Below are 24,043 nucleotides of genomic sequence, written 5' to 3' on the forward strand. Positions count from 1 at the left end.
AACTAGCTTTATTTGAAAGAAAATAATTCTAAATGAATTATTGGATTTACAAGTGAGAGGGTTTTCTCGCTTGGAACAACAGGAAAAATAATTCTAAATGAATTATTGGAATTTTAAGTGAGGGTTTTTCTCACTGGAGACATCCGAGTACATAGTATTCCTAGTGCGTCGTTGAAAGTAATGACGGGAGCATTGTGAATGGGAATAGTTGTAAGGCCGCCAGGAACGGGTACTTCTGATGCGTCACATCGGATGGGTGACAGGGAGCATCGGGAAGAAGTATCCGACCATCCGGGAACGGACATCTCTGATGCGTCATAGGATGGGTGACATAGAGCATCGCGAAGGAGATTGTACCGTAAGTTCGGTAGGAAGTGACTAGGTGATGGGTATTCCTGATGCGTCACAAGGTGGGTGACGGGTGCATCGGAAAGGGAATATCCATTGTCGAGAGGAAATTCCGAACTGTGTTAGAATTGTGCACAAGGAAAAAGCAAGCACTTGAATGAAGATGGGTTCAGAGGAAACTTTGAGGAAAAACAGATGCTTTTTGAGAAAGCGGGATTGCCTTTCGGAAAAGCAGATGCTTTCTCGCGAGGAAATCTATGTCTGCATTGCAACTGTGCATGTGATTGCATCCAGGGACGCCTGGGAAGTGCTGTGAAAGCATTGTTTTTAACTTATAAGGTTTTATTGAGTTTTTGGACAGATTCAGACCATTTTTAAAGGTGATCGACCGCCCACTTAAGAAGTGGACAGCCATCTGATAAATAAGGCAACAGACCAGCCAGCGTTTTCTCTCTCTTTTTCTGGCTGAGCAACGAAAAAAAAAACAAAAAAAAAATGGAAAAAAAAAAAAAACCGGCCTCGATCACTACGCGAGCAGCTATTCGTGCCCGTGGCTAGGAGCTATAAAAGCATCACATGCCCTTACTCAGAGAGGAGGACCAATCTTTGCAAAGAGGAGATGCTGCTGCAGATTTCAGCCGTAAAGAAGACGTTGCCGGTGATGCCCATGGCTGCCCCAAGTGTACCAGATGTTGCCAAGACCCAGTGTGCGAGTTCCCTCGCGAAGAAGTGCCTACGAAGCATGTTTCCATCGCGACAAGTTGCTGTTTTTCTCTGTTCAGCCCATAAACGTCGTAGACGGGGCTGATTTATGAGAAGGAACCCGAGAACACACCTCTTTTGTGTGTAGGATTGGAAGAGAGGATTTTCTATGTAGAAATCTCTTCTAGGGAATTGCTTTTCGAGAACCGAGTTGAATTTCGAGCGTCGAGACTTTGAAGGTAACGATTTTCATGTTATGAACTCTGAGTATTTGTTTGCAGGTGTACTTCCTCTTCGCGAGGGAGTAGGAGCAGAGGAAGGCATGAGCCTCTGCAGGAGAAAAGCGCTCTGAGGAACTAGAGCCAAATCAGCCCAACGGTTTCGTACCCGAGTTTGGGAAGTAGATCCACGGATCGGAGAGAGGTAGTCTCTTAGGTTGTGATCCGGAAGTTGGGATTCCCAAGTAAGGACTTCGTGTCCGGAAAAGCAGGGGTGTTCTGCGGGAAGAGGACTCTAGAAACAGAGTTGGAAAAGAGAGTTGCAGGGATGTCATGCCCTGAGTCTGGAAGGTGAGATCCATAGGCGAGAACCTTGGTTCTCAAGGATTTGGAATAAGGAACGGAAGTTCCTTGGAATAGGGTTTTGCCCTAGGAATCGGAAGCCGAGACTTTCGAGAACCATCAAGTCTTATTCTAGAACGAACGTGGTAATTCGTTCCGTTCAAGTGCTAGTATAGACTTCTCCTCAGTAATAAAGATACTATTACGGGGGGGGACCAGCCCATCTTCTGGTCCCCAGTACTGTGTCGATCTTCTCACTCTATCTCTCTCTCTCTATCTATCTCTCTATATCCTCTAGCTTCATATTTAGTGATAAATTTTATTTATCCGAGTATATTTTATATTGCTATGCGCTCCCGTTTGTGACAGACGGCGATGGCGATGGCAACGACGCGACGAGGATGCGCTGAAAACGCAGATGCTGAAATCTGCGAACAGCGGGCTGAATCTGAAAACGCTGGCTGATCTGACCGTGCGGCGAAGATCTGCTGCGGGTAGGTGAGATCTGCGAGGTTTGGGGCTGATCTTGCGGAGTCTAAGTGCTGAAAACTGGAAACACTAGGTGAACTGTAGCAAAATGCCAAGGCCGATCTGCAAACTGAAAATGCTAACTGCTGAAGTCTGAAAACGCTGGCTCATCTAGGAACTCCACAAACGCCAGGTTGATCTTGTGGCTAAAAACGTTGAGTCTCTTGCCGGTTCTTGCTAAGAAGGTGCACTGCAAGTCAATAGAACTCTGCTACCTCTTCTGCCAAAAAGTGCTAGCGCTAGGTTTCTTTTATAGAGCTTAGCAAATTTGCCCTACCCAGTTTTCCAGCAAAGTCACTTATTAATAATAAGTGAAAAATGGATAATGTAAAAGACTTGGACACTCCAAGTCAAGAATCTATCGCGACGGCACAAATTAATACTTCAAAACGGTTCATAGTTCACAATTGATTCGACACTGGCCCGGCAGAGTTCCGTGCCTCGAGATATTGGCCCCAAAGACTAGCGCCCCTTTCGGTATTTCTTTTTGTATTCATCTGAGTTCAAAGTACAAGAGTGCGGGCAGGCGCTCACACTCAGACTCTGCGTCCAGATGCTCTGAGCTGTGAGAGACCTACCTGCTTATTTATAGATTACAAGGGATGCTAAAAGCAGAGCCCAAAAGCTAAAAATAAAATCTTTTAAAATAAAGCAAAAGCTCTTTCTCTCTCTTTCTCTTTTATGCTTTAATAAAATAAAGCAAAAAGGCTTTCTCTCTCTCCCAACATGCGTAGCCAAAAAGCATTCCAAAAAGCAAAATTGCCTCAACTGCAGCCTCCGCAAATTCCGCCGCGATTTGCATGATGCCACATCATCAGCTGTACGGAGTTTGCCACGTCAGCATTTTCTGTCCCGCAGCCAGCCAGCCAGGTCAGCAGCCACGTCACCTTTTCAGTCCGCCCAAAGGGGTCCTTGCCAGGGGTGTGTGTGTACTGGGCAGCCACGTCACCAGTTTGTGACATACCCCCCTCTTGAAAGCATTGTAATCGCCCTCGATTACGCATGCAAAACAGACAGAAGCGATATACTGCCTTAGCAGACACTGACTGTTAGTGCCGACGCACTAGGAACACACATCTAGCACATGTACCAATCGACGGTCACATCACAGGACATCACATGACAAATCACATTCAACATTCATTCACATGGTAGACCACGATTTATCGGCAATGTAGTTAGCAATCGCATCTAGATCCACTCAGGACCTCATAGATGCGATTGACTAACCCCTATTACAACCATGTCTATTCGAGATCATTCAGACTGAAATGCTACAGCCATTTCGTCTATCAGTTCCTGCACTTTAACAAGTCAAGAACAAGTCAGTTTCATATTTTTCTGGAATTCCATTTCATAAAGTCATCCAGCAGAATACTGTCAGCTCTCAGTATCCCTGAAGCTCAAAGAGACATCAGTGACTCTAGTATTCAAAAATCAAGGCATCTATTGACAAAGGAGCAAAGTAACTCCCCTCTTGTGAAAACCCACTACACCATATCTCCGGCCAAGCTGAATTTCGGGTTCCATTTGGAGTAGACTATGCTAAACCAAAAGTTTCAAGGTAAAGATTCACATTCCGAGGAATATCTGCTAGGTCTTCCTCCTTCATTCGCTTCGCATCCATTGCGAAGTAGGTCTTGAATTTAACCAAGAACCGTCAGTTTGCTTTACCTTCTTTTTTTCTTTCTGTGCCAATTTCTGTTATGGAACGAGTATCTGCTCGTTTTCGTCCAATTCGGGTTGCACATCTAGCTTCCCATCATCGGGCACATCGCCTTCAAAAGGCTTTAAGAGACTAACATGAAAAACATTGTGAATCCTGCAAGCATTCTGGCAGCTTCAGTCCAAAGGAGATATCATTTATCTTTTCACAAAATCTGGAAAGGTTCACACTATCTCATGCTAAGCTTTCAAAGAAGCCGCTCCTTTCCCTTTTCTTTTCTTTCTTGGGATTGCCTTCCCATAATGTAAGAGCACCCAATCATTCTCCTTCAATTTCAAATCGCGACAATGGCGATCTGTTGCCTTTTTTGTCTTTCCTGAAATTTCTGCAAAGCCTTCCGGACCAAGTCCCTCGTGAACTGGTCGGCTTCAAAGAAAAATCTTACCTTTCGTGCTAAGGAAGGGTGGAACCTTCGTAGCAAATTCAAGAATCTCAAATGGCACCTTCCCCATCAAAGAGTTAATCGTGTTTCACTGAATTAGCAATCTCTGATTGCCCGTCAGTCTGCGGGTGGAACGATGGCGAGAACTGCAACCGCGTGCCAATGTTCTTCCAAATAGCCATCCAAAACAAACTCGTGAACCTGGGGTCCTGTCGGAGACAATCGTCTCAGGCATGCCATGTAATCTGAAGACATGGACAATAAACAGTTGTGCCCACACGGTGTTCTCGGGAGATGAAATCCATTGCAATACTTTCCCTTGGGCGGGTGGGTATGGGTAAAAGGCTGTAACAATCCCTGTGCTTTATGCCTGTCGAACTTGACCTTCTGGCATACCAAGCGACTGCGCACAAACTCGTCCACATCCTTCTTGAGTCTCGGCCAAAAAAAGTATATCTCTACCCCTTTCAAGGTGGTAGCAATGCCGCGGTGACCCGTAAAAGGAGGACAGTGGCATTCGGTTAGAACCTTTTCCCTCAACGGCTGTGTAACGCACAACATGGTTTTCTTCATCAAGTAGCCATCCCGAATGGAATAGTCCGCTACTAGCTCCCCTTTCTGTATTCAACTTAATACATCTGTAAAATCTGTTCCATGGCGTACTGACCGACCATATCCTCGAAGTTCCTATGATGTATTGCGGAAATAGCCAAAACCAATGGCTTTCGGGACAAAGTATTTACCACCAATTTCTTATGTCCCTGCACATGGACAATCCGGAAGTAAATCGTGACAAGATGTTTGCCGACCGCATCTGCTTTTTCCGATAGCTGCTTCTGTGACAAGAAGTAGCGTAGACTCCCATTATCTGTGAAAACCGTAAAATTGGCTCCGAGTAGGTAATGTCGCCACTAAATAAGAGCATGGATAGCCGCCAAAAGCTCTTTCTCACAAAACTGTGTTGTCAATTCCGGCCTTGAGAACAATCCGCTCTCATAGGCAATGACATTGGCCTTCTTGCATTAAGACCGCATCCAGACTACGACCACAAGTATCACAATATACTTCAAACGACTTCTGCAAGTCCGGCAAAGTCAAAACTGGTCCCGTAGTCAATGTCTCTTTCAAAGTCTGAAAGGCAGTCACCTCTGTGGGTCCCCACGAGAAAGGGACTCCTTTTTGTGTCAAGGTATGCAAAGGGGAAGCAACCTCTCCAAACTTTAGAATGAACCTCCTGTAGTACGAACACAGTCCCAAGAAGCTTCTAACTTCCTGGACATTCTTCAAATCGGGCCAATCACGGATAGTCTCTATCTTGGCCAGATCCATCTGCACGCCTGCTGTTGACCCAATGTGTCCCAAAAAGTGTATCTCTTGTAGGAAAAATTTTCACTTTTCTTTGCATTAATCACTAACTTGTGATCTCGTAATGCCTGAAAGACTTGAAGCAGATGATCTCTATGTTTTGTCTCATCCTTGGAGAAAACAATGATGTGGTCAAAGAAAAGTGCCAACAAATAGTCTGTACTCTCAAAAAATCATGTCCATCATCCGGTTAAATGTCGCAGGAGCATTGGTTAAGCCAAAAGGCATCACCAAAAGCTCAAATAACCCAAAAGTCGTTCGAAAGGCTCTCTTGTAGACGTCTTCCGGTGCGATTCGGATCTGATGATATCCACTCTTCAAATGAATCCTGCTAAAACACGAGGATCCCTATAATCTGTCAAGTATATCATCGATCCTAGGAATCAGAAATCTGTTCTTGATGGTGATTTTGTTGAGAGCTCTATAATCGATGCACATTCTCCAAGATCCGTCTTTCTTCAATACCAACAACACTGGAGAGCAATACGATGAATACTAGGGTGGACAAGACCCTTTTCCAAGAGGTATTTCACTTGGTTCATAATCTCTTAGTTCTGGGCTCGGCTCACACGGTAAGGTGGCCGGTTCGGTGGTGTGCTTCCTGGTATCAGATTAATAGTATGATCTTCACGACGAGCGGGTGGTAACTCGCCTGACAGGCCCTCTGAAAAGCAATCGGCATGAGTGTGGAGAAAATCTTGGCATTCTTTTTGTTCAGGTCAAAACATATTCGACCTTCATCCATCGTTCAGTTCTCTCCCAAAAAAAATGAGTAAAGAAACTAAAGTTCATCAAGTACAATCTCTGAGCCCTTCAATTGTCAAAGTTGCATTCTCGGCCCGGTAGTCAACCACGGCGTTGTTCTTGTGGTACCAAGGGATTTCGAGTAGAACTTCACAATCTTCCAAGGCAATCATGTAAAACTCCGCGTGCCCTAAACACCCCTGTCATTGCAAACGAAGTCTGCCAATGCTCGATGTAATGGCGACATCCCGTCCGGGTGCCACTCGAACTACCTCCGCCTTTGGCCTTTAGCCTGTCGGGCGTAATTCCAAATCGAGCCGCCAATTCAAGAAGTTGGCCTTGGCTCCTTCAAAAGAGCTTCCTGACCTTTCCCTTTGCCCGACAAAGTTTGTACTTTCATTCATTTGATTCGGTTCAGGACCCACGCAATGTGGTACCATTTCTGCTTTTTATCTGCCTTTTCTGCCACGTCCCTCAGCTGCTTTAGAACTTTCTGACCTTTCTTCATCCTGTTCATTCGGTGCCTTTTCAAGGCACTGCGCGGAGATATGTCCAGTTTCTCCGCATCCAAAGCACTTCCCCTCCTTTAAGTAGAGAGCCCGCTCCTGAGGAAGTGCATCCTTCTTTTCTGGGTTGCTCTTTCGCTTTCTACTTTCATTTGTCGAAGTCTGTTCAGCTCTTTGTGTCATGATCTCACCGATGGGGTAGGTCAAACGGCCAGAGTGAATGGCAAAACCTCGTTTCGCATGACTCATCAACTCCTAAATAAAAGCTGACTTCTGTTCCAAGCAGTGATCTCGGATCTCTGTAGGTAGACCCAAGGTAAACTGCTCAATCTGTTCCTTGAACGAGATCTTCTTAAATGAAGAGGCGGGTAGAAAAGAGCTCCAGAATCTCTCGCAATAAGCGTCCACTATACCCTTCTTGGTCATCCGAAGATGGTTCCAAGCAGTTGTCTTGCTTAATAGAAGCGTGGACCACCAAGTTTGAGCATTCCCCTTAAAGTAAGAGGCAGCTCTCAGAATCTTAAGAGTGCTCTGAGTAACGCCCTCCCGCAAAAGCGATGTCAAACTACTGTACAAAAGACAAGGCCTTCGAAGCATCTCTAAAACTAGAAAGAGTGTCAAATTTAATTGATTGTCCACCTTCCTTAAACTCTCGGACTTTCTTGCTTTTGTCTTCCAGAAAGTCATACTGGTTGGATTTATAAAAATTCTTCTTCTTTGCACAAAAGTTGTTGTCGTCAGAGTCTAAATTGTCTGTAGACGAGTCCTCTGTAGAACTGTCACTCACAGGGCGAGATTTAGACTTCTTTGCCTTTTTCTTGCCCTTTCTGAAACTTTGCTTTTTGCTTCGCTTTTTGCCTTTCTTGTCTTCTTTGCTCGAGTCAGATGAGCTAGAAGAACTGTTAGAAGAAGAAAAAGAAGAAGAACTGAGTACTCCTTCAAATCGAACACGTTTCTTCTGCTTTCTTGCCTTTTCGAAAATAGATCGACGACCCAAATAACCCAGGAGGTCAACGCTTTTTTCTGCTTTTTTCTGCTTTTTGCTGCTTTTTGTCGTGCTTTTTAGCTTTGTTTTGCGCGTCAAAAAGCTGAGCAATTCGTGCATCAACCACCTCTTCTAATTCTTGCTCTGTGTACATCTTGGGAGTATGAGGTTTCTTGGGTGGGTCTATCACAAAAATACGGACAGGTAAACTGACATTTAATTGCACTTCAAATACTCAAGAGAATTAGAGAGAGAGAGAGAGAGAGAGAGAAAGCTTGACACTTCATTGGGGATCAGAAAATGGGCTGGTCCAGAGAATATCTTTATTACTAAGGAAGAATCTTTACAAGCACGGGAACGGGGCGAAAGCCCGTCCTCTATTCTTTCTTGGCCTTTTTCTGCTTCTGACTGAGAGAGTAGAAGAACTGCTCTCTGACTACTGAGAGGATCTATCCTCTTTTGCGAGATTTTGGGAAGCTCTCGTAGGGGAGAGTCTACCTTCCACAAAACTCATCGGAAGCTCTCACGAATGAGGGTCTATCTTCCGCTAACTGTGCCACTTTGGACGTAATCATTCCTGCAATTAATCAACCACAGAAACATGCAAAACACACACACACATACGCTTGCTGTAATTTTCTGCACATAACCAGAAATAGTTACCTGAGCGTGTTCCAATGCCAAATTGGAGGTCCTTTTCGCGATGGAAATGCTCCAAACTTGGTGTATGTGTAGAGTAGGTAGTGGGGAATGAGATTCTATTAAGACTTTGCTGAAATTCACCCTAATACAAGTGATTAGGGGCTGAAAACAAGGAATTTGCAGCAGCTAGACAAGGGAGAAAGAGAGTGTTCTGCTACTTTACGCGATGAAACTTCTCCCAAAGCTGCATACAACCATGAGAGGCCTTGTTCTAGGTGATGGGTGCTCAGAGACTCCACATACACCACAAGGTGCTGCTCTCAAGCTTCAATGGAGAGCTTCACTGCGTAGAGGATGGTCAACTTGGGGGGGGTAAGTGCACTGCCAACCTGGCAAGAGGGGGAGGAGCTGCTCTCTTATAGCCTCCCAGAAGAGGGGGCGCTAGCATGAAGAGAGAGAGAGAGAGAGAGAGAGAGAGAGAGAGAGAGAGAGAGAGAGATTGCATGGGAAAGTGTGCCAAGTGGCACACTTACTTATTAATTTAAAAACCATTCAACTTTTGACTTTAAAAATCCTATGCTAGTTAATGAAATGTGCAATTAAGTGCACAACTGCACACATAGATGCAACAAATGAAAACGTTAGCTGCTCCCTAGCGCATTGCCGTGCCAGCAATGCTCTAGCATTACCTGTTCGCACTTGTCCGGCCATTTGGTCCAACGTAAATCATTTAAGAATACTTTAACTAACTTATCCTAAGGCCGTAAAATAATCAGGCCTTAGGGTTATTATTCTAAGGACCCCATCTCATTCCTGTGCTTGCACTAGCGCGCGTAATTTTTTGAGCTTGAAATCTGAGGCTACTATCTACCCCTTCATTGAAGACCCGATTTCCCAATCGCTAGGACTTCAGGGTATTTTCTGCTAGGGTCTCCCTGAGGTGCATTGGCCCAAACTTGGGCGCACCTAAGGCCCCAGAACTGCTAAATCTATTCTGATGTGCACACAACTAATTAGATAATTCTTTTCTCGTAAATAAATTAATTATTTACAAAGTCTGATATAGTAACAGGGTCTGTGGTCTGCCGCCATTGCGCGTGCACCTCCTCAAAAGAGGTCTTGCTCATATATTTTGCAAATTTTAGGTCCTTCGTTAAATTGAGCATCATCTTTGTTGCGTCGCCGATCAGTCATTGACGCTTCATCTCTCGACGCTCCGCCTGAGTAGGCCGAGGCGGGCCATACTCCTTGCCTGAATCTTCGTTGTGATCCCTTCTCGCATCTCCGGATGCAGAGAGAGTCGACTAATCTTTGCCTGAAGCCACAGGTTCCGCGGAAAAAAAAAATTGGGATCGGATTTCTCGTAAAAGAGAAATCAGCCATGCTTTGATACCACTGTAACAGACTTGGACACTCCAAGTCGAGAATCTACCGCGACAGCACAAATTAATACTTCAAAATAGTTCACAGTTCACAATTGATCCGACACTGGCCCGGCGGAGTTCCGTGCCTAGAGATATTGGCCCCAAAGACTGGCGCCCCTTTCGGTATTTCTTTTTGTATTAATCTGAGTTCAAAGTACAAGAGTGGGGACAGGCGCTCACACTCAGACTCTGCATCCAGATGCTCTGAGTTGTGAGAGGCCTACCTGCTTATTTATAGAGTACAAGGGATGCTAAAAGCAAAGCCCAAAAGCTGAAAATCAAAAGTTTTTAAATTAAAGCAAAAGCTCTTTCTCTTTTATGCTTTATTTTAGGCTTTCTCTCTCTCCCAACATGCGTAGCCAAAAAGCATGCCAAAAAGCAAAATTGCCGCAGCTGCAGCCTCTGCAAATTCCGCCGCGATTTGCAGGATGCCACGTCATCAGCTGTACAGAGTTTGCCACGTCAGCATTTTCTGTCCCGCAGCCAGCCAGCCAGCCAGGTTAGCAGCCACATCACCTTTTCAGTCCGCCCAAAGGGGTCCTTGCCAGAGGGGTGTGTGTGTGTGTACTGGGCAGCCACGTCACCAGTTTCGTACAGATAAAATAGGGAAAAAGGGTTATGTGCACTGTTAAATGCTCATGATACTGACTGTAATGTTGATGATCATGTTGTGTGCAACCAAAGGATATGCAACTACTCTAAGTGCCTGGACATGCATGGCTTGCGCACAGGCCCACAAATGTGCCACAACACTTCCTAAGCTGACCTAAACCCTAGACTTGAAGTAGCTTGTCTACATGCACATAGGGTTAGATGTGCACATGACACAACAGGTCACAAGGCACAAGAAAAGAATAGAAAAGGTAAGCTAGGTCCACTGGATAATTTGGTCAAGGGTACTTTTTGGCCCTCGATGCAAAGTGGATGGAGGAGGAGAACATCACAAATTCTCTTGAGAGAGAGTTGTAACATAAAGCTTTTCTCTTCGAGATTTTAGGGATACCGCTGAAAGTATTTTGCAGAATGACTTTATGAATATATGTAAATTGAATTGGAAATTTCCTTGATTGAACGAAGGCATGTGCACTCTCATGTGTGTGTGTATTGTTAGAGACATATACAGAAGATGAAATGTCTATAGCATTTTGTTTGATGAATGATTTGAACTTAGTGCATCTAGACATCTGTTGAGGGCTGCGAGATCTACATGTGATGGCTAAGTAAATGAAAACCGAATGAGAACTGAATGAGATTCCAGTGGTTCAAGAAGTCTATCAAGATGAGATGACTGGATACTGGTGTGAGCGCATCAAGAGTTCCGGAAGGATGAGATGGTTGCACAGTGATCTAGGTGCATCAAGAGTTCTCGACAAAATGAGATGGCTAGATTGAATGATTAAAACACGGTGTTCAGTGTGAACTAAGTGTCTGATTTTGTGAACTTTATGCTATGTGGATATATTGTCTTGCGCGGATGGTCATGGCCATGGTTTGCTTGCTTGAAATGTGAAAGAAAGGATATGAATCTGATAGTAACAAGATTTAGTAGATCAAGACATCCGTGAAAAGATCAGTGCGGTCTGGATGTGATTGCTAAATAGGTTACAATGATTACGATTTTTATTTGAGACCCTCGACAGAAATGTGATCGATCAATGACTAATGTCTTTATAAAGTGCTGGATTGGTGGAGTGTGGTGCATGGTACATGGAGTCAGCGTCTACTAAAGAAAGTTTCTAACCTTTGGCTGTTTTGCAGGGTAATCGAGGGCCATTACAATTCTTTCAAGAGGGGGCAATGTCACAAAGTGATGGCGCGGCATGTCCAACTGGAAGAGAAATGGCCGGGTGGACAAGAGGAACCGAAACTTGAAAAACTAAACCCCAACTGAAGGGGTTAGGATTTTTAAATAAACCTAACCCTACCTAACTTATGGAGGGGCTGTCACAAAGTGATGACCTGTCTGCCCGAGAGCATGTGAGAAACCCTAGCCCTGACTGCTGCTGAAAACCCTGATTCTGCAAACCCTAACCCTAAAACCTGCAAACCCTAAAATCTGCCAGAAACGCTAACCCTAACCTTAACCCTAAATCCTGTCCTAAACCCTAACCCTAACCCTAGGCAGCACGAGATGATTTCCGGATAATGCGCTGGCATGATGACGTGGCACCGTACGGAAAAAGCACCGGATTTTGCGCTGATTTTCAGCTTGAGCGACGCAAATTGCCAGCTTTTGGCTACGCAATTTTGAGCTTGTGAGAGAGAGAACTGATTGCTTTATTTTACAGAACTCAAGAGAGGGTTTGTGTGAGATAGAGAGAGAACACTTTGCTTTTGGACTAGAAGCTTTTGGGGCTCTGCTTTTGGGCATCCCTTGTAAACTTTAAATAAGCGGAGAGGGTTCTCACTCTGCAGAGCATCTGGACGCAGAGTCTGAGAGTGAAACCCTAACCGCTCTCTTGTGCTTTGACATTGATTAATACATAAAGAAATACCGAAAGGGGCGCCAGCCTTTGGGGCCAATATCTCTAAGCACGGAACTCCGCCGGGCCAGTGCAAGTCTACTGTGATCTGTGAATTGTTTTGAAGTGGTTATTTGGTGCTGTCGTGATTGATTCTTGACTTGGAGTGTCCAAGTCAGTTACAGGGGCCTAAAATCTAATTATCAAAAGCTTGATGCTCGGGCTGATTTTCGTAATTTGCGTTGACTGATGACCTGAAGGCTGTAAGAATTTTCGAGATTTGCGTTGGCTGTTTTTGGCAGCTTTCACGAGAGCTTTTGGTGGCGCAAGCGTGAATAAACGTTCCCATGTTGTTGATACTCCCAAACACCAATATCATATGCATGTAATCTTGGTGAATGGGCGTCTATACATGTGTATGATTGAAAGCAACAAAAATACAGTAATCATAAAACTACACAAAACCCTCAAGACACCCCAACATAAAAATTCTTTGTTGAAACAACTTGAATTGCCCCCATACGACACAATTTGGTTCCTATTATTTGAAACTACCAGGAGAGTTAAGACAAGTACCAATTTGCTCCAAAACCATGGATTAAAATTAAGGCAGGCCCTGTGTCTCCAGCTACTTGATATCGAATAGTATAATTCTGCCATTTCCAAAACCTGCACCAAAACATCCATCAGCCAACGCAACTTGTGAGCAAACCAAATGTTCGATGATGAAAACATAGTCACCACAAGAAACGGAAACAGAAAAATTGGAGTTTCGGAGTTTCGATCGAGGTCAAAAAGGTCAAAAAGTGACGTTTCTTTTAATTAAAAAACTAATTTAGTGTACAAGCTATTATGGGACTTGGACATACCCACAGAACCACCCAAATGCCCCCCAAATCACTCCCATGTACCTATTAAACCTTGGTGAGAGCAATACGCACATAGTGCGGAGTTTGCCTACAAAGAGATGCAAGTGCATAAAAATGATACTCAGGCTAAAAGATAATTGAAAACGCGACATGCAGATTTTTTACTCCCAAAAAAAAACATCAGAAATGCTGTTTCTCCTGAAGCGAACGGTGGGAAACGGCCAATTTGTTTCATAAAAGAAGTAATGACATTTCTTGTTACTATGGATGCAAACATAAGAATGGGAAGATGGTTTTGATACAAACATCCTAATAGCTATGCTGCTTTAACCCTACGAATGATTATAATTAGTAAAGCATCTTGACAATTATCATCACAAAATACTTACATGAAAGGCCTGTTAGAATTACACCTCTACTGCTCCCTCTAGGGTTAGGGCATACTTGTCTTGGCTAGTGTGCTCCTGAGCTGCTTATGTAGGCTGCATGTTGTCCGGGCCACATTGGCCGGCCAGACCAGATTAGGTCCGAAGTCCCATTATTGATGGGCGCCCTATTTTAGGGTGGTTAGTTTCTTATTGTGTCGGGGGGCTGTTTTGTGGCTGGCCGACCTGCCTACTAGTATGTATATAGGCAGCACTAGTGCTCTCTCTCCATTGCAAGTCGTATCTATTGGTGTCCCCCCACTCCCTTGGTCATGATGTAGGCCATGCAGCATGTTGCTGCATATTTCTCTCTTTGCAAAGAGGAAATGCAAGCGACTATCAACAACATCAGCAACCTCCTAGGCACGATAAACGTCCTTAGTGACTCTTCAATCTTTAATCATAGCATACATAAACAAGCACCATAAAGCTCTAAACACACTTGATCAACTAGAAAAAGACATTAGAATAGAATACGTTTTGAGCAAAAAAAACGATAGAATAGAAAACGTTATGAGATGTACTATACGTTTCAATACGGGATGTCCTGTATTATAAATAAAGTACGCGTATTATAGTTGCTATGGTTCGCACTAGCACTTTCTGGCAAAAGAGGCAGCAGAAGCACCTTGCTCAACAGACACCTTCTCAGCAAGACCCCACAAGACAGCAGTCCTAGCGTTTTCTGCATCAACATTGACCTAGCGTTTTGCTCCCAGATTAGCCAGCGTTTTTGCATTGCAACAGCCTGGCGACAACAAAGGACAGATCAGCACTAGCGTTAGTGGTTTGCACCGGCAGATCCACAGCATGTTTGCAGCAGGACCCATTTTCAGCCCTAGCGTTTTTGGTTTGCAGATCAACCTCAGCGTTTTTTCAGATCTTCGCGACGGAATCAGCCCTAGACTCTCCATTTCCAGTTTTCAGCAGTCAAACTCCGCAGTAGAACCCCCGAACCTCGCAGATCTCACCTCCCTGCAGACAACAGATCCTCGCCGCACGGTCAGATCCCGCAAAGTTCGCAGTTTCAGCCGGGAAAACGCAGATTTCAGCATCTGCGTTTTCAGCGCGTCGTCATCGCATCGTCGTCATCGACATCGTCCTAGATATAGAGTCAGAATTCGGCAGATAAAGATTTGCAGATTTCAGCCATTAGCGTTTTCAGTTTTCAGCCCATCTCGTCATCGTCCTCATCGTCGTCGACATCGTCGGCAAGTCCAAGCATTGTAGAGATTTGTGCAATCAATAGTAGACCACTCTCGCCATCGAGAGTGGGACCCTTGGAGGAGGGTTTGACAACTTCCCGATGTCGTATTCTTCTATCTCTATCTCTCAGTCTCATGCACCTTCATTCACAGTGTCTATTCACTTTGTTTATGTGCATTGCAATCTCTCACTAAAGGAACGGAAGGCTCTCCCTTCCGTAAGTAAAAGGAACTTTGAGCGCAGTTCGGAGCACTCATCTTGAGCAAAGTTCAACATTCACTTCCGCTGCACCTTACAATCCTGGTCCTCTATCAGAAAGTAGCTCTAGTGGCACACCAAATTTGCAGCATATATGCTCATAAACAAACTTCCGCATTTCCTTACTGGTAATCTGTTTGATAGCCTTGGCTTCCGCCCATCGTGATAAATAATCGGCTGTTGTCAAAATGTAAGCATTTCTTTTGCTAGTCATAGGTGAGGGGCCAATAGCATTTAGACCCCATTTTTCAAACACATCAAAAGATAGAGTTGTCTTTAGCAATTCGGGCTTCAAAATTCTCTTTTGGCAAGGCAAACACGACTTGCACCAATGGTTAACATCCCGCTGAATACTTGGCTCTACATAGCCTTCTTGCAAAATTTTATTCAACATAATCTTCATGGCAAAATGGCCTCCACAAGATCCCTCATGATTTTCTTCCAAGATCTCGTAGATTTCCTCTTTCAAGGGCACACGATGCAAAACCAAATCAATTCCTTTCATGTAAAGCACATCATCAAGCATTTTGTATTTCCTAGCTTTTCTTATAAACGCATACTTTTTGGAGGATGGTAAACCTTCAGGTAGGACACCTGTCAACAGAAAATCCATCTCCTTTGATAAAACTTCCCTTCCATGATATAAAGGGGCATTTGCCTTCAGTACAAACCCACAAGTGATCATTTCTTGGGCAGCATCATGAGCTTCTTCATTTTGAGACCTCTCAATATGCTGCAAACTCCATGCTTCAAACTTTTTGAGCAACGATTTCACCTTGAAGCATAAATTCTTTAGTTTAGGATTCTTATTCTTCCATACTCCCGATACTTGCTTTACGACCAACAAGGCATCTCCTTTGATCAGCAAGCGTCTAATTCCCAACTGTAAACAAATGTGCAAACCACCTTCAAGAGCCATGTACTCTGCTTCACTGTTACTTTTTGCATCAAGTTCCAGCCCTTGCTTCCTTACAAGTTTTCCTTGTGTATCATAAATGACAATGCCTCCCGAAGCAGCATCATGACTTCTTTGATAAGAGCCATCAAAATATAACAATGAAGCATCAGAGAAGGCAAGAGTCTCGACTTTCTTCTTTCGCACCACCTCTTCCTTAATGTAAGGTGCAGTGGAAGTGAATGTTGAACTTTGATCAAGATGAGTGCTCCGAACTGTGCTCAAGGGTTCCTTTTACTTACGAAAGGGAGAGCTTCCGTTCCTTTAGAGAGAGAGTGCAAATGATCACAAACAAAGTGGATAAACACTGTGAATGAAGGTGCTGAGACTGAGAGATAGAGAGAGAAGAGAATACGACACCAGAATGTTGTCAAACCCTCCTCCAAGGGCTCCACTCTCTATGGTGAGAGAGGTCTATGCTATTAATTGCACAATCTGGTACAATAGTCGTAATAAAATGGACTGGCCGACGATGTCGACGACGATGAGGACGACGACGAGACGGGCTGAAATCTAAAAACACTAGGAGCTGAATTCTGACTTTATGTCGGTGATGACAGTGATGACGACGACGCAACGACGATGCGCTGAAAATGTAGATGCTGAAATCTGCGAAAAGCGGGCTGAATATGCAAACGCTGGCTGATCTAACCGGGTGGCGAGGATCTGTTGCGGGAAGGTGAGACTTCAAACCTTGATTTAGCTTTCACCCATTATTAGTCGTCTATTCTACCTGTGCTATAATGACACAAGAGAGGGGAATGGGATACAGATGCTAGAATGCAACTGTATGCGAGTCAGACACTAGATTGGCCCCTAAATAGGCGCCCCTTTCGGTATTTCTTTTTTCTTTGAGAGGGTAAATTTACAAAGTAGAGTCCTGGGAATCCTTTGTCTATATCCAACTAGATACCACTTGATTTGGCCAAATTTCGGTAGCATAACAGCCCCAAAACTTGCGCAAAACCAATTCCCCTGCTGGAACTCACTTCCACTGGCATAAACCCTCTAATTCCAACTCAAAAAGAGCAATTACAGCTCGCTGGAATTTCTGGTTTTTCACTTGTTTTGAGCCCCAACACTTCCCAGAAGTGTTCTCCGACAATTTGGCAATGTTCCCAATGCATCTGGCATCCATACGGCTGCAAAACAGTAAATTTCAGATAGCTGTATTTTCTGGTTAGGACCTGTTTTTGACCTGATTTCAGCTGTCAACTGTCCCTGCACTGTTCCCAATGCCTTGGACTATGTGCCCCTTGATTTTGGCATGATTCCGAGCACAAAACAATCCCAAAACAGCCCAAAATCAACAATAAAACAGTGCTGATTTTTGTGTGGTTATCACCCTCTCGTTTCCCTGCTTTGGAGTAGCAGTTAGCTACTCCTGTTCCTGTTTAGGGAGGCTCTTGCCTCAACAATAGAGCATCAAACCACAAGACTGTACATGGTCAATCTGATGAGCCCACTAGAGGGGCATAACCATAAATAAGGGAGAGAGAGCAGTGAGAGGTGTGTAGGTCATGACATCCTGCACCTCACTATACATAGAGGATAAGCCAGCACTCCATTGAAGCTCTCCCACCTGTGACAGCACTCAAAAACGAGCTCACAGCTGAAAATCACATTTTTGCCTTCTCTTTAAGTAGTAAACTGGCCTCAGAGTGCCAAGTGTCACTCATTTGTGCATTTTCCCGCTTTAGACCCTCGGGTCTAAAAATATCTCACCTACAGCCTCTGTTGACTTGGCCACAGAGTAACAAAATGATCCCCATGTCAAACTACACGTAATGACGCGAAGACATTTTGCCGTCCAAAAATAGCAGTCCCTAAAATTTAAGAGTTTCTGCCATTACATTCTTCTAGGTCATCTGACCCTCTTTGTACACTGCAGCCACACCCAAAACTGAAATGTAGCCTATGTAGCAAAGGATTCCGCTTTGGCTAGCCAATGACCCCACTTTGGCTAACCATAGCCCTTGTCAAACCTTAGTGCTCTTTAGCCCTCAGGCCTAGACTCTCTCTGAACAGTTTCAGACTGGCTATGCAATGCAAGACAGTTAGATTTCCAGAGGGGTGTTTCCAAAAGGTAAAACAAACGAAATTCCCCAAAGAAAGAGAAAATAAACAAAAATGGAATTGCCACTGGCTGGTGACATGAGATCTGCGAGGTTTGGGGACTGCGGTGCGGAGTCTGACTACTGAAAATTGAAAACGTTGATGCTAGGGATGGTCTTGTCTCACGGAATCTGCAAACGCTAGCATGAACTGCAACTTGCAAAAACGCTAGGCCTGATCTGCTGCTTGCAAAAACGCACGGACTGATCTGCATCTGCTAAAAACGCTAGGCTCAATCTGATGCCAAATCGCTGGTCTTCATCTATTGTTGGCTGGAAACGCTAGGCCTCCTGCCGGTCAAGCTGAGAAGGCGCCTGTGAGTTTGTGGACTCCTGCTGCCAGGAAAGTGCTAGCGCTAGCTTTTCTTATATATCTGCTTAGCCAATTTGCCCTACTCAGTTTCCCAACAAAGTCACTTATTAATAATAAGTGAAAAATGGCTAAAATAGGAAAAATGGGTTTTGTGCACTGTAAAATTCTCCTAATGGATACTGACTGTAATTTGATGATCATGCTGTGTGCAACCAAAGGAAATGCAACTACTGTAAGTGCTTGGACATGCACGGCCTGCGAACAAACTCACAAAGCTGCCAGAACACTTCCTAAGTTGAACTAAACCCTAGACATGAAGTAGCTTGTCCACATGCACATAGGCTTGGATGTGCATTAGCATTAGGCTGAGCTTCACATGCCTCGGCCATTCCTCTACCGCGGCCGCGACCACGACCACCTCCACCTCCACCTCCAAGAACACTGAGTCGCAATTCCTGCATCATAGTCATCATGTCTTGCATATTTCGTTGTAACTGTTTAGTATTAGCAACCCTTTGAGTAGGTTGGGCTCCAGCCTCTGCCTGATTTTCCTCCTCTTGGCCACCATTACTTTGCACAGGGACTGCTTTCCCATACTCATTAAGTCTTTGAGCCTTCCACTCTTTCTCCCTGGCAATAGTGACTGCTTCCTCAAAGGTAGCGGGCCTTTTCAGCTCAACTTTGAACTTCAGGCTTTTTTTTAAGTTTGCCACAAAACGGTCCTTCTTTAACATGGAAGTAGGGATTTCATTTCCCAAAGCTCGGGTCCATTTATCCCATAAACGGGTGAGCTGCATGACAAAATCTATCACACTTTGATTAACCTTTTGAGTGTACCCCAAAATTTCATGCCAAACTTCATCAGGTACTTCAATGGACCTGTATTGTGCTAGCAAAGCTTGCTTCACATGATTGTAGTCCAAAACCACCCTTGGAGTTTGTGCCTACACCAGCTCTTCATGATTTTGTAACCAAACTTTTGCCTCATCCTGTAAACTATATTGCTAATATAGCTTGGTCTAGTATATTTTGTAGTAAGCAATTAACCTCCAATTTTTCAATAAAAGTCAGTGCATTTTCATTAGAAAATCCATGGAACTGTGGGAACTCATCCGCCATGTTTGATTGCCACAAAAACACTTACATGTGACGTCAAAAGCTCAAGGGATGTTGATGGATCGCTCCAGTACCTAATCCACCTCACACTGGGTAGCCCAGTCCCCCAACGCTTGGCTTCACAAAACCTCACGACTCTCCAAAGGCTGCAATCCAATTATACGACCGTCTCAAGTGTTGTCCACAATTTGCACATACATAGGCGGTTGTCCATAAGCCCACATCCCCTTTACATTCTTTGCCTATAGAATAGACATATTTCTCAAGAATTGGAGCATGGGAGCACTTGCTCCTCAGTGGGGGCACCAAAACGATGTTAGCGTGCAAACGGCAAGAAAAACGAGTGCCTCTATAGCCTTGCACGAATCACACCATCGGAAGGAAGAACTATTACATTGCCAAAAATACCTGTGATAACCACCTATAGAGATTTATGAAAAACCCATCAAGCATGGAACACACTCGAAATTAGGAGAGACTGAGGACATCATGACGAAGCTCGTCTCGTGAAGATATCAGTAGAGTATCCATAGATGAGATATGAAAGAGTTATGGACACTCGAACATAGAAGTGTACTCTTTCTTGCTCAAAAATGAGCTTTCTGGAAGTTGTGCAGGTGTTGCAGCTATTAAAATGGGAGCTCCCTTATCTTTTATTCCCCAAAAATCTTCTCTCTCTTCTCAGCCAACAAGGCTTCCTTTGTAGGCATCTTTTAATTGGCTTTTTTGGGCAAAAAATGCGGCGTTGGTGACCCTTTGACCAAGGGAATGGGGTGGGGGCAAGTGGCCAGGGACCAAAAAGTGGAGCTAGGCGCCACTTGCCCCCACCCCATTCCCTTTGACCAAGGGAATGGGGTGGGGGCAAGTAGCCAGGGACCAAAAAGTGGAGCTAGGCGCCTGTCCACGCTGGTGGGAACCCAAAAATGCGCTACCTTCCTCCCCATGAGCCCACGAGCCCCTCCATAGCAAGCCTTGAGAGCTCCTCACAAGGTGATACACCCCTAATGGGCTCCCCCTTTATGCTCTATGCCCCCCGCTCTCCACTTTTCCCTTCCCATGTGGGATAATCCCCCCGCCACATGGCAACCTTGTCACAAAGTGATGACGTGGCTACGGACAAACCCTAATTTCAGGCTGAAACCCTAATATCCCTGCAAACCCTAAAAACTGCCAGAAACCCTAATTTGCAGCAAACCCTAAATTCTGTCTGAAACCCTAATTTCTGTCAGCAAACCCTAATTTCTGCCAGGGTGCCACGTGGCAACAGCATTACGGAATTCCGTGATTTGCGGCGGAATCTACGCTGAAGAAAAGCAGCTTTCTGGCCTACGCAATTGAGAAAGAGAGAGGATGCTTTTGCTTTCAGTGAAACTCTCAAAAAGAGAGAGAGAGAGAGAGAGAGAGAGAGAGAGAGAGAGAGAGAGAGAGAGAGAAAGAGCAGTTGCTTTTGGGCTTTCGGAGCTTTTGATTTTGAAGTTTTTTGGGGCTCTGCTTTTGGGCATCCCTTGTAACCTTTAAATAAGTGGTCAGGGCTTCACTTCTCAGAGCATCTGGACGCAAAGTCTGAGAGTGAAACCCTAGCCACTCTCTTGTACTTTGATCTGATTAATATAAAAAGAAATACCGAAAGGGGCGCCAATCTTTGGGGCCCAATATCTCTAGGCACGGAAATCCGCCGGGCCAATGTACATCTATTGTGATCTGTGACTTGTTTTGTAGTGGTTATTTAGTGTTGTCGCAGTTGATTCTTGACTTGGAGTGTCCAAGTCTATTACAGTGGTATCAGAGCACAGCCGATTTCTCTTCTACGGGAAATCCGATCCCCGAAAAAAAAAAAATCCGCAGCACCTATGGCTTCACGCAAGGATCAGTCGACTCCCTCTGCATCTGGAGATGCGGGCAGAGATCACAACGAAGATTCCGGCAGAGAGTATGGGCCGCCTCGACCTACTCAGGCGGAGCGGCGAGAGATGGAGCGTTGCCAGTTGATCGGCGATGCAACGAAGATGATGCTCAATTTTGCGAAGGACCCAAAATTTGCAAAATATATGAGCGAGACTTCTTTTCAGGAAGTGCATGAGCAGTGGTAGAAAACCACTACACCCACTCTCAAGAAACCTTCTGCTCACAAGAAATATTCAGAGAAGGAATTACAAGAGGTGGTTGATGCACGGATTGCTCAGCTTTTTGACGCGCAAAAGAAAGCCAAAAAGCATGGCAAAAAGCAGAAGAAAAGCACTGACTTCCCGGGATATTTGGGTCGTCAGTCGACTTTTGACAAGGCAAAGAAAGGAAGAAGCGTGTTCGATTTGAAGGAGTACCTAGTTCTTCTTCTTCTTCTTCTTCTTCTTCATCTGACAGTTCTTCTAGCTCTTCAGATTTGAGCGAAGAAGACAAAAAAGGTAAAAAGCGAAACAAGAAACAAAGCTTCCATAAGGGCAAGAAAAAGGCAAAGAAGACTAAATCTCGCCCAGAGACTGACAGTTCTACTGAGGACGACTCCTACAGACAGCTCAGTTTCTGATGATGGAAACTTTTATGCGAACAAGAAGAATTTTTACAAAGCCAACCAGTATGACTTTCTCGAAGATAAAAGCAAGAAAATCCGAGAGTTTAAGGAAGGTGGCCACTCGATCAAGTTTGATACTTTTTCAGGATACTCAGATGCTTCGAAGGCTTTGCCTTTTATACAGCAATTTGACATCGCTTTCGTGGGAATACGCTATTCAGAGCACTCCAAGATTCACAGAGCTGCCTCTTACTTTAAGGGGAATGCTCGTAATTGGTGGTCCACGCTTCTTTTAAACAAGACTACGCCAGTTAAATGGCTGAAATTTAAGAATCTTTTTATTTCTTCTTGGTTGACGCAAGAATATGAACGAGATATACGAGCTCCTTGGAACCATCTTCGGATGACCAAGAAAGATACAATCAATGCTTATTGTGAAAGATTCTGGAGCTCTTCTCTACCCGCCTCTTCATTCAAGAAGATCTCGTTCAGAGAACAGATTGAGCCGTTTACCTTGGGTCTACCTACAGAGATCCGAGATCACTGGTTGGAACGGAAGTCAGCTTCTATTCAGGAGTTGATGAGTCATGCGAAGCGGGGCTTTGCCATTCACTCTGGCAGTCTGACCTACCCAACAGATGAGGCCATGACACAACGAGCCGAACAGACTTCTGGGAATGACAGTAGCAAGAAAAAGAGCAACCCAGAGAAAAAGGATGCACGACCCAAGCTTACTCCTGAGGAGAGAGCTAGCTTCATCAGAGAGGGGAAGTGCTTTGGATGCAGGGAACAAGGACACGTCTCCACGAAGTGCCCTAAAAATGCACAGAAAGAACAGAATGATAAAGATGACGACATTGTGGTAGAAAAGGCAGATAGAAAAGCAGAACTGGTACCACATGGCGTGGGACCTACACCAAATCTAATGAATGAAAGTACAAACTTTGCCGCTTTTAGGGCAAAGTGAAGGATCAGAAAGCTCTTTTGAAGGAGACAAGGCCAACTTCTTTTCACTTGGAATTGGCGGCTCGATTTGGAATTACGCCCGACAGACTGACGCCACAGGCGGAGGTAGTTCGACTGGCACCCGGATGGGATGTTGCCATTACACCGAGCATTGGCAAACTTCGTTTGCAATGACAGGGGTGTTCAGGTGTCACCAGCGTGTGACTACTATCTATCCTTTTTGTTGATTTCTTTCTTATTATTTATTTACTTTCACTTTTTGGAAACACCCCTCGGGAAATCTAACTGCCCTGCATTGCATAGCTAGTGTGGAACTGTCCAGAGGGAGTCCAAGCCTGAGGGCAAGAGAGCACTAAGGTTGGACAAGGACTATGGTTAGCCAAACTGGGGTCATTGACTAGCCAAAGTGGAATCCTTTGCTACAGAGGCTACATTTCAGTTATGGGTGTGGTTGCAGTGTACAAAGGGGGTCAGATGACCTAGAAAGATACAATGGCAGCATCTCCTAAAATTTAGGGAACTGCTATTTTGGGACCTGAAAATGTGTCCGCGTCATTACCTCCGGTATGACTAGGGGAACATTTTATTACTCTGCCGCGAAGTCAACTGAGCAACCGGTCAGGATATTTTTAAGCGGCAAACCCGAAACGGGAAAATGCTTGTAAATGCGCCAAGTGGCACATTTCTATGCACTTGCCTCCTCAAGGAAGAAGTGGCGCTGAATTTTAAGCTGGGAGAGGCTCATTTTCAGATTTTGTCACAAGTTAAGAGCTATGGAGTGCTTCCTTTCCCTCCTATGTACAGTGCGGTGCGGTGCGGTGCCAGGAGTGATGCCCTGCACGCTACGCATTGCCCTCTCTCTCCCCTATGGCAGTATGTTATGCCCCACCAGTGGGCTTTTCATTTGACCAATGTACAGTTGTGTGGGTTCATGCGCG

General features: G+C 44.7%; 1 protein-coding gene across 1 annotated transcript in view; it reads right to left on the reverse strand.

The window, feature by feature from the left end:
• The window catches only part of LOC147461515 (alpha/beta-Hydrolases superfamily protein), a 57,069-nt gene that overhangs the window by 16,750 nt on the left and 16,276 nt on the right, over window positions 1–24,043 (reverse strand). Inside the window, exon 2 of the mRNA XM_086509049.1 lies at window positions 12,951–13,043. Within this exon, the coding sequence (XP_086365175.1) occupies window positions 12,951–13,043 (93 nt within the window). The remainder of the gene's footprint in view (window positions 1–12,950; window positions 13,044–24,043) is intronic.

This window comes from Adiantum capillus-veneris, chromosome 3 (assembly GCF_014529385.1).
Source record: "Adiantum capillus-veneris isolate H3 chromosome 3, ASM1452938v2, whole genome shotgun sequence".
Classification (NCBI taxonomy): Eukaryota; Viridiplantae; Streptophyta; class Polypodiopsida; order Polypodiales; family Pteridaceae; genus Adiantum; species Adiantum capillus-veneris.